Below are 11,263 nucleotides of genomic sequence, written 5' to 3'. Positions count from 1 at the left end.
AGTATATATTGAGTACCTATATACATTGAGTATATATTGAGTACCTACATACATTGTTTTAGGTGGTAGGAGAAAAATACAAAGAATGAAAGAAACCTTATTCCAAAGGATTTTGTATCATATTAGCTGAGGCAAATAGGTAAATATAAAGAGAATAAACACAAATAAATACAAGGCAGTTAGAGGGATCAGCAATGACTTCATGTAGGATATTTTTTGTTCCATGTAGGTTGGAGATTACAAGTCTTTGGTATGGTGACATTTATTAAAAATGGTTTTCTTAAGGGGTGTGTGTGTTTGTAGAAGGTAGTGCTTGAGCAGGGCAGCTAGGGGGCACAGTGAAGACAGTGCCAGACCTGAAGGCAGGAAGACTCACCTTCTTGAGTTCAAATCTGGCTTCAGACACTTATTAGCCATGTGACCCTGGACAGGTCACTTAAGCCCTGTTTGCCTCAGTTTCCTCATCTATAAAATGAGCCGGAGGAGGAAATGGCAAACCACTCCAGGATCTTTGCCAATAAAACCCCCAAATGGGATCGTGAAGAGTAGGACATGACTGAACAGCAACGAATGCTTGAACTATATCTGGAGGAAAAGATGTGGAGGTGAGGAAGGAGTGCATTCTAGGAATAGGAGTTAGTGCATAGTCATAGAGATGGAATGCTGCATTTGAGGAACAGAGAAAAGGCCAATTTGACTTTCTTACATAAAGCAACTGGAAGGGGAGTACTGTACAATGAAGCTAGAAATACAGGTTGGGGCCAGACTGTGAAGGGCTTTCAAATCTCAGCAGGAGTTCATATATTATCCTAGAGGTGATCGTGATTCATTGGAGTTTATTCAATAGGTGAATAACATGGTCAGAGCAACACTTAAGAAAAATCACTTTGGCAGTCGTCTGGAGACCAGAGCAGAGCCAGGGAGAGCAATTAGGAGGTTACTGCAGTAGTCTAGGCAAGAGAGGATGAGAGCCTGTACTAAGGCAGTAGCTTTGTAAGTAGGGAGATGGGGAGGAATGGAAAGATGTGGAAGTAGATCTGAATGTGTGGTGTGAGAGAGAATGAGGAACCAAGGATAAAGCTGACATTGTGACCCCAGGAGACTGAAAGGATATTGGTGCCTTCAACAGAAGCAATGACATTGGGTAGATGGGTAGGTTTGGGGAAAAATAATGGGTTCTGTTTTTAATATTTTGAGTTTGAGATGTCTTTGGGACATCCAGTCTGAAATGTCTAATAGGCAGTTGTTGATGGAGTTTAAGGGAGTCACTGGGGCTGGAAATACAGATCTGTGAGTCCCATGCATAGGGAGGAGAATTAAACCCATTAGAGTTGAAGTGGTCAGAAAGAGAGTGTAGTAAGAGAAGAGTTAAGAGGAAATATGGGAAACATATGGGAAACAAAGGGAGAGGGCATGAAATAAGGATGAGTTAGCAAAGGAAAACAAATGTTCAGGAAAATGAGGTCAATAGTGTCAAATGAAGAAGAGAGATCAAAAAGGAAGAAAAATGAGAAAAGACCATAAGATCTGGTGATTAAGAGATCCCTGATAATTTGGAAGAGAGCAATTTCAGTTGAGTAATGGCATTGGAAGGCAGCCTGAAAAGGGCTGAGGAGTAAGCAAGAGAAGAGGAAGTAGGAACAAAGAATATTGGCACCTTCTCCAGAGGGTTTAGCTGAGGAATGGAAGAGAGATATGAGGTGACAGCTTAAGGGGATGCCAGGCTTTAGTGGAGAGGGTTTTTGTTGTTGTTTGTTTATTGTGCTTTTAAGGATTTGAGAGACTAGGGCATAGTTGAAGGCAGTAGGGAAAGAGTCAGTAGAAAAGAAAAAAGTTTTAAGATTGGTTGAGAGAAGTGATTGAGGGGGTTATCCTTATCCACAGGAGGGGATGTAACTATAGTTTATGATGTTTATAATGCACAGGTTTTGATCCAGCTTGCTTTTTTTCTGTCCTAGAGTTCTTGTGGCCATACAGATAACCAGAAATTGTCTATTGTCTCCTTCTTTGAGGTTCTCTTGCTTCTGGTTGCTTTATTTCTCAAATCTCTGTCATCAAATAGTTTACTTTTTGTGCTGCTTCAACTTCTTGCATTGTTTTAAACTTTGGTTCAATTTCTTATTAAGGGAATATCGAGTGTGTAATGGCCTTTTATATTCTAGATTCAATTCCACATTTCTTTTTTGTTGATACTAATCTGACAAGGTGACCTAATGTTTCTACTCTGTATTCCAACTATCTATTGATGTAATCTCCATCAGTACCTTTCCACAGATTTTAGATTATTCCTCAAGTGGATCCCAACATAGCAGTGTTTGATATCTGTCCAGGAAAATTCCTTGATACCTCTACCTTGCAGCTCTGTTACCACAGAAAAGTGAAAGCTGTCATGTATACTGCTGTGTGCAGGTCCTGACATGTTTTTAGACTTTTTGTCAAAGACTGTGAGAGAAAAATTTTTAGCAAAAGCTAGCTTTCTCCAAGTGCTTTATTTTGGAATTTGTTGGCTATTTGGATTTATGCAATTGAACTCAAAAGGGGCTTTTTAGAATTCCAGTCTATGTATGCCCATCTCCTTTTCAAAATTATTTGAGATATGGGTATTGATTTTATGATTCATTTTGTTATTTGGTATAATTTCTACAATTTTCATTAAGTGAAGATTTTTCAATGAGCTCAGAATCTTTTGCACATTTCTCTCTGGATTTTTGGTAGCTCCTTGAGCTAACCTCTTGTTATCTCTAACCTAAACTTAGGGGGGAAATCATTTTTATGAGTTCCCTTCACTGATCATATACATTATTGTGTGAGTTGGGCTGATAAAATCAGTAAGATGTCCACCTCTATAAATGAAGAGATCTGTTTCTAATCTTGTTATGACATAATACTGATACATAATTCAGATATTCATGAAGTCAGTTTATTTCATTCATGCCAATTGTTTCTCCACTTTGGTGTTTAGTGCCAATTTCCAGCAAAGTGGGGTGGGGTGGGAGTAATTGTCGTTTTTGAGTTGTTCCAGTTTATCTTGCCTCACTGTAGTAGCAAAATACAAAGGGGCCACTGACGTGCTCTGCTGTCCACTGTATCACACTGATCATCACAGCAGTTCTGGGCAGGGTTAGTCAGCAGCCCTGTGCTGCCCAGTTCATTTCTTAGAATTACATTGATATGATAGGCAGGGTGCTAACGTAATCAGCGGCCTCCTCACTGGCCGGTGTGTCAGGGCATCTGCTGCACCTTCATGCTGCTATAGGGTCAGGACACACGGAGGTCCTGTCACACATCACAACAGCCAGTATCCCTTCACTTCCCCATTGGCCCACATGTAAGACATGGAAAATGGGCTGGACTTCGAGGAGATGATTGTGTCGTTGTCCTCATTCTCATCTTGTACTTAATGGAGCTGCAGTCCTTACACTCACACTCTCTTTGCCTTAGTTTCCTCAATGTGAAATGGGGATAATGACATCATCTATTTCACAAGCCCATTATGAGGATCAAATGAAATAGCATTTGTAAAGAACAGTAGGTGCTGCATAAATGCTTATTCCATTCCCTTTTTTCTTATATTCTTGCAAATATCATTGGCTGTTAGGTACTTCAATTCAACTGAGCAAACATTTATTTAGTACCTACTATGTACAAGGAACTTTATTAGACACTGAAAGTAAAAAGACAAAGCTATTATAAGCTAATAGCTAATTGAGTTTTTGATTTGTACATAAGACAGAGGAGACACTGAAGGAAATGGAAAGTAGATAAATGAAGATATCTATCTGAAAGGGGAGGGTGAGGGTGGGAAAAGCAAGCATTACCTAAGGCATAACTTTGCTGAGAGAAGGGCATGGATCTGACTGACCCTGGTGTTGCCACAAGAGTGAAGTTTGAGTAGATTTGCCACTGTCCTAAGTGCGGCATTTATGTGCCAAGATGACCAGATAGGGAAAAAGTTTTATATTTTGAAAGATTAACTAAGGGCTTAACAAGAAAAGACATATCTTTATAACAATCTCTTCTCTTGGCTGTGTTTTTTTTCTTTCTTCAGGAAGCAAATTAAACCAGGAGCAACTTTGAAATCATATCCAACTTTGCACTTCGGTTTCCAAATGGTAACATACTAATTCATTGCTGCAAGAGGAGTGGGATTGAAGAGATTAGATGGAGTCTAGCCAATATCCAATCACCTGAATTGAGTGTTTTAATTACGTGTTTATGTATGTTTATTATATTTTAAAAGTGCTTAAGGGTCCACTAGTTCCATAGGTAAGTACTCCAGTGTTTAATCTGTTAGAGCTTATTGAAATATTTGCAAAATACCAGAATGACTATAGAAAATTTTGTAGGTTGGTTTTTAATTAGAAAGAGTGAAACTATTTTCAGACTTAGCTCATACCTAAGGAATTCCTGCCCAGAAAAGAGTCACTGTCCATGTCCAACTCAGCCTCTTTTGCAAATTCCTTATTACTTCAAATACACAAAATGTCAACCTGAAGCAAGGGTGGATTAATGCTGCAAGGGACCACTGGAGGGCAGAGGAGAACCAGAGACAGGTGCAGGGAAGCTCATTGTTGGACAGAACCAACAAGCCGACACAGTGGAGGATGTTTAGGTTGGTTTGCCTAAGTGAGGAAAATAGTTCATGTCAATATGGAGTTTCTAGTAGACAAAGGACATCTCAGAGACATAATCCAGATGGAGAAGGCAAGTCAGGAACTTTGGAAAGCACCAAAATCATAAGATAATGACAGGAAAACACAGATAAGACACTGATCAAAGTCAGAAAGAGGCAAGCAATCAGGGGAGTAAAAATCTATTGAATTCAATAAGTATTTATGAAACTCCTGCTTTGATCAGGCACAGTTCAATTCCACAAATATTTATTAAACAACTATAATGCACTGTGCTAGGTTCTTGGGACACAAAGACACAAACTAAGAAGTGGCTGCCCTCAAGGAGGTGCTAGAATCAAAGAGTAATAGATTAGAATCAGATTAGCCAATATGGAAGAGTGAGATGATATGAGAGAATCCAGGTGAATTGATGTTTTCCTGGTTCTGCTTACTTCTCTTTGTATCAGTTCATGTAAGTCTTCCAATGCTTCTCTGTATTCCTCTTATTCATCATTCCTTATGGCACAATCATATTCTATTACATTTATTTACCATATTTTTTTTAGCCTTTCCTCAATTGATGGGCGTATCTACTTTTTCCCCAGTTCTTTGTTGCTAGAAAGAATGCAACGACTCTCCCACAAATACACAACATCAGTGTGAAGAGTGAAAGCCCACTGGGAATACATGTGGCCAAGTCAATTTATATCCGGACCTATATAGGACTCTTCTAAGGTTTTATTTTTTTTTTATGGCATCCTCATGGTCTTTATTATTCCTCTTGACTGAATGCCTCTGCTGATCTCCCTGGGCCTGTTTCTGGTTTGTGTTTCACTGTGGTCTCTACCATCTCCAGTTTGAGGCTGAGCTAAAAAATTCTGACCTGGGTCGTGCTGTGTGTTTTTGTAAAGAACCAGGTTCTAACCTTTCACATATCATAAAGGTTCCCAAATCCAGGCACTGGACTCTGAACTCCTATTACTAATTGAGTCTGCAGCTGATCTCAGGTCCTGCTCTTCTGGGCACTACCACATATATTTGCTGAAAGATACCATTGCTGATGGGGTGGAGAAAGAATAGAGAAAATATCTCCCTACCCATCTGATATAGTCTTCCAAGAGGCATAAGAGAAAAGGTGAAGAAAAATTCAATAGCAATTTTTCCTCCAAAGCTTTTAAAAAAAAAAAAACAAACAACCTAACTCCACACTTCAATTGCTAGCACAATTGATTCTTTCACTTTCAAGAACTCGGTCCATTCCATTCACCCCTATCAGTAAGCAAGAGGAGAAAAAGGTACTGGGATTGGGACATTGTTTTTGCTAATTCTCAAAAGCCTGAAAGGGGTATACTTTTACAATCCATAAATGTGACCCTGAAAAGTCTAAATGGTACATACTTTTCCACCTCATCTCTGTTACCTGTCTCTCATATCCTATAATTACATCAAGTAGATTGAGGAAGATAAATTTAGGTTTATTTCTGTCCTTTGGCCATCTTGATCAATCGTTGACCAATAATGGATCTTTATCAAAAATAATAAATGTAGATATTTTCCCCAATCAACAGCTTCTATTCTTCTCCTGCCACAACTAGGTGATATAGTGTTGAGCCTGGAGTCAGAAAAACTCATTTTCCCAAGTTTAAATCTGGCTTAGGACATTTATTAGTTGTGGGCTGTGGGCAAATCATTTAATCCTGTTTATCTCATTTCTTTATCCACAAAATGAGCTAGAGAAGGAAATAGCAAACCATTCTAGTATCTTTGCCAAGGAAACCCCAAATAGGGTCATGAAGAGTTGTGTATAACTGAATTGAGTTCTTCTTTTAGTTGCATTGATTTTGATCATGCAAATGCTTTTCAATTGAATGTAATTAAGTTGTTGATTTGATATTTTGTGATAACCTCTATCCCTTGTTTGATTAATGCTTTCTCTAGATATGACTGAACTGACCCTTGCTTCTTTTTTGGATTGATGGCAGCCTGGAATCTCTGGTGGACTAGTTCAGGGCTTTTTCTTTGACCCTATTCATGAAGACATGAATGGCAGGGTTATCAAATTTTGAATGATTTGAAGCTGGGCAATATTGATAATAAGTTGAATAATAAAATTCAATTCCAAAGATATCTAGATGGGCTAGAGCAATAGCTTATATCTAATAAGATTAAATTTAATGTTGATAAATATGACATACTATATTTGGGTTTCAAAAAATCAACTGCATAAATTACAAGATGGGACAGAGAGGGGAGCAGGTAAAAGGGAGAGTAGATAAGATTTCATGCAAGAATAATCTGACAATTTCAGTGGAGTCCAAGTCAACAGTGTCACATGGCAGCCAAAAAGGCTGGTGTGATTTTGTGATTATTTTCAGTGTTAGCAGGAAGCTCCCAGTGAGGTCCTTCTCTTTACCAAAGAAGATCAGCAACTGTTTGGCACGGGACGTGTATCTTGCCCAGGGTCACATAGCCCTTAGTCATTGTGTCTCAGAAGTTAGTCTTCCAAAGACCAGAGGAAGACTTTGAAGATCAGCTCTATAGCTACTATATCACATTGCCTTTCAGTGTAATCTTAAGTGGCATTACTATGATTTTATCAAAATATTTAACCAATATAAATTAATTTCTTCAAAAGACATAAAGAGACAGAAAGCATTGTAGTCAGTAAACATCTGGATTACTTGACAAATGGAGAGAAAATATTGTCAGACTAAGAAGTCTTCTGTAAAATGATACAAAATAAGGATGGTGGATAATTATCATCTCATAAAGAAGAAAGAAGTCGATGATAAAAACCAATTTAAAGAAAACTTGGTTAGAAATTCAACTAAGAAAAGTCATCCAAAGACTTTTAAGCATAGAATGGAAGGACTACAAATAGAAGAAAAATGGAAATAAATATAAAAAGTATTGTAACCTTTTCTACATCAAGGAATTACAGTGGAACTACAGCCATACTTGGGCCTTAACATCTCTCTCTTCCAAAGAAGTTTTAAATCATGATCAACCATGCCTAACAGGGATCTCATCTTGTTCATAGAACCTGGGAGTTGGAAAGAATCATGGAGGTTATTTAGTCTAACTTGTGCCTGAACAGGATTCCCCTCTACTGTGTAATGGTCACCTAATCGCCATGTGGTGATTGCTGTGATTGCGGGGGCCTGTTTCCCAAGGCATCTCATTCTACTTTTAAATAGCCATAACTTTGGAAAGTTTTTTCTTTCTTGATGTTGATGTCATTTCTATTGTCCATTTCCCACTGTTTAAATATTTCAGTGATCATTTGTATGTATCATAAATTTGTATCAATTTCTTATTATTGTCCTTGATTTTTTTTTTTTTTAAATAACTAATTCTGAGCTTAGTTTAATTGATCATCTATCTACATAGGCAGTCGATTCAGGAATAATTACTATATCAACAACTTGTATTTTTCTGTCAAAATAACATACATTTTATTCTTCATGATATTATTTAGTGCTTCCACATCCGGCCAATTCTTTTCTCAAAGAAAGCTTTCATGATAGAGATTGCTTCTATGTAATATCCAAATGTTTGTCTTCTTTTGTGCCTTCATCTTAAACCACATTTTCCTATATAGTTCTCATCATCAGCTTTTTCCAATTTTACATCAAATTACATAAAAGTCAGCAAGTATCTGACTGTATATTGATTTAATTTGGAGGGTCTTATCAAGTTCTTTCTAGAATTTCTCTACCACTTTATCTTTATCTTCAGCAGTGGAGGTTAGTATATAAGTTGAAAATATTTTCATGGTATTCTTTTTGCAAATGCTAATTAGCATTGCACTTGAGTGATGACTGAATATCACATAAAATAATGTGTTTTTGTTGCCTTGGGCATATGATAAAACCTACTTGGTCAACTCCTGTGTTTGCCTCTCCAAGAAACACCTAGGAGTTTTCCTTCCATTTAGCAGCAGCATTCTTCTTTTCTCTGGTTTCATAGACATTGTTATGATATATTATATAATACAAAAGCGATGTTCATAAATTAGCTCTGTGACCTGCAAATATAGATAGAGCTGTACTAGGTCCTAGGGATAGAAAAACCTGCCCTGGGAGGTGTCTCCCCCAAACACACTTTGGAGGGGAAGGGAGGAAGATGGGTATTTGGAAAGAAAGAAGTCAATATTAATTTGATGAGTTTTTTAAATGCACAAACCACATGAAATAATATAAGTCCTGGTATATTTCATACGAATTTCTCTTTGTTCCGGTCCTTTCCAGACAGGGTCAACCCCAAGAACTTCCACATTCTTAGTTGGGTGGGTGGGAGGTAGAAAAGGGGCAAACAGATGGCACCACTAGGAACAGTTGTGAGCATTACTTCAGACAATGTAAACCTAAAGTTGTGCTTGTATTTATTTAACATTATTGGCACAGGGCTCACTCCATGTAGACACAGATTGTCTTGTTTACAGCAGCGTCTAGATGATGGACACAACTCTGTATAATATAAATCAAGCTATGTAAGAGGCAAACACACACACAGCCCTTAGCATAAACAACTTCCCTCAAGCAAACCAAATCCTTCCAGGATTCAAGCTGGCATCCATTTATTATGCAGCTTACAGTTGACTTATTTTAACATTAAACACCTGCAAAAACAAAGGAATAAGAATTAACATCCAAACGCATTATAATGATGTCCTTTTTACTTCTTCAGTTTGATAAATAGAGTTTCTAGCACTGCACTTTTAAAGTCTCTTCTCGGCAAATCTTGCCAGTGTGTGATTCTGGAATGCCAACGTGATTGACTATATGTTGTTGTTACATTGGACAGGAGACAGAGTGGGTGGACAGAGAAGTTCAAGAAACAACATAAAGGCACAATATTCATTATCTCATCCAAATGGTTGAGCCCCATCAAAGGGCCTGGGCTCTAGAAGCTAAAAAACAAACATATTATTAATGCATAGTTATTCAGAAGGCTCTTGGAAGATACCCCTTCCAATAGTACAGATTGCAAACCGGGGCATGTTTAATAATCAACTCTCCCCCCACCAAAATGTAGGAACAATAAAGTTTAATCTGCATTATTGACATTTTCTCCATCGCTTTATTAAGTCTAGACCATCAACAAAATAATAAAGTCCGGATTTATAGCATTTGCCAGTTTCTAAGGTGCAAATGCTCACACCAAAAATTACATTATTGGCTGTCACGAGTTGGTGTGAGCTGGTTCCAGCACGCCCTCGACTGTAATCCAATCACACCTCTAACCCCGCGAGTCTTAGGTATAGCCTCTTGTAAATGATCCACCAGGATGAGTCCGTGTGCTAAGGGCCTGCCACAGCGTAGAGAGCCAATGAGGAGCTGTTTGTTATCCCTTGTAGCCACCCCATCTGCCTCGTTTGCTAGTCATCCGCCACTTTGAAGATGCGTTTTACACTGTTCTTTGTTGGCTCTGTGAGCTCAGAGAGGCCATGTAGCCTAATGGTAGGGAGGAAGATCTGGAGTCAGGAAAACCCGGGCTGAATTTCTGCTTGGGGCACATGCTGGTCACATGATTCTGGGCAAGCTGTTTCATCTCCCAGTGCCCCCTTGGCAATTCTATGACTATAAATTGTAGAGCAGATGCTGATCTGCATCAGTAGAGAGAGCTTTCTCACGAGGAGTTTCCTATTTCAATCCATCAGAAAGCATTTATTAAGTACCTACTATGGGTCAAGTGCTTCACTAGGTCCTGGGGATAGAAATACAAAGTATGAAACAATTCTGATGCTTAAGGAGCCTACATTCCAACAGAGCAGATAATAAGTCCATCTACAAACACACACAGCCTAGACATGATGAGAATAAATACGAGGCAGTGGGCGTGAGGGAGATACCAGTAACTGGAGGATTAGGAAAGACTTCATGTAGAAGGTATAGCTTAAAGGGAGACACAGAGCCAGTGGGGTCCCGAGAATGAGGCCAGAGCACAGATTCCAATACAGTATGTAAGCTAATAATACCATGAGAAAGTAGATTGAAATTCAATTATGAAGGGCTTTGAATGCAGTGCCGGCTTGAGTTCAGAGTGGAAATGGGGAAAATCTGAAAGTTGTCAAATGTGATCAGAGCTGGCCATTGGGATTGTTCATTTGGAAGCTGTGTGTAAAATGGTTAAAGGTGAAGAGAGCAAGTAATGTGTTACTGCAACGGCCCCAGGGACAGCAAAGGAAGACTTATATGAGTGTAGCTGTATAACGGTCATGTGTACGTTAACCAGTGTGGCGGCTACAGCAATAATAAAGAAAAGACCAAGAGGAGAGATGTTCTGGGGACAAAAGCAACTGGTAACACACGTTGGGACAGGAAGGAGGGAGAGTAAAAGAATGGTGAGCAGAATGGCGGAGCCATTCCCACAAATATGTGCCCCTATAGCTTTTTATAGCAATGACTGGGACAGGGTCTGGGTCAGCAATTTCACTCTCATGAGGAACTCCCTAGTGAGGAAATGCCTTCTCTCCAGGAGGGTCAGCCCCTTCCCTGCCAGTGTAGAGCGTTGGGAGGCTAGGTGTCCTCTGCCCACAGTCACAGACCTACTGCGAACCAGAGGCAAGACTTAAATCCAGGGGCCTTCAGGGCTCTGAGGCTGGCTCTCCTATGCCCACTGTTTCTCTTCCTCCTAGTTGGCATACT

General features: G+C 39.0%; 1 protein-coding gene across 1 annotated transcript in view; it reads right to left on the bottom strand.

Annotated features, from left to right (window-relative positions):
* Window positions 1–8,807: 8,807 nt before the first annotated feature.
* The window catches only part of ERCC6L2 (ERCC excision repair 6 like 2), a 186,402-nt gene continuing 183,946 nt past the window's right edge, over window positions 8,808–11,263 (bottom strand). The window contains exon 19 of the mRNA XM_069088013.1: window positions 8,808–9,234. Within this exon, the coding sequence (XP_068944114.1) occupies window positions 9,216–9,234 (19 nt within the window). The 3' untranslated portion in view covers window positions 8,808–9,215. The remainder of the gene's footprint in view (window positions 9,235–11,263) is intronic.

This window comes from Petaurus breviceps, unplaced genomic scaffold, assembly GCF_028583685.1.
Source record: "Petaurus breviceps papuanus isolate PSGF00001 unplaced genomic scaffold, PetGlider_PUasm1.0 183, whole genome shotgun sequence".
NCBI lineage: Eukaryota > Metazoa > Chordata > Mammalia > Diprotodontia > Petauridae > Petaurus > Petaurus breviceps.
This window is presented reverse-complemented; position numbering and strand designations above follow the sequence as displayed.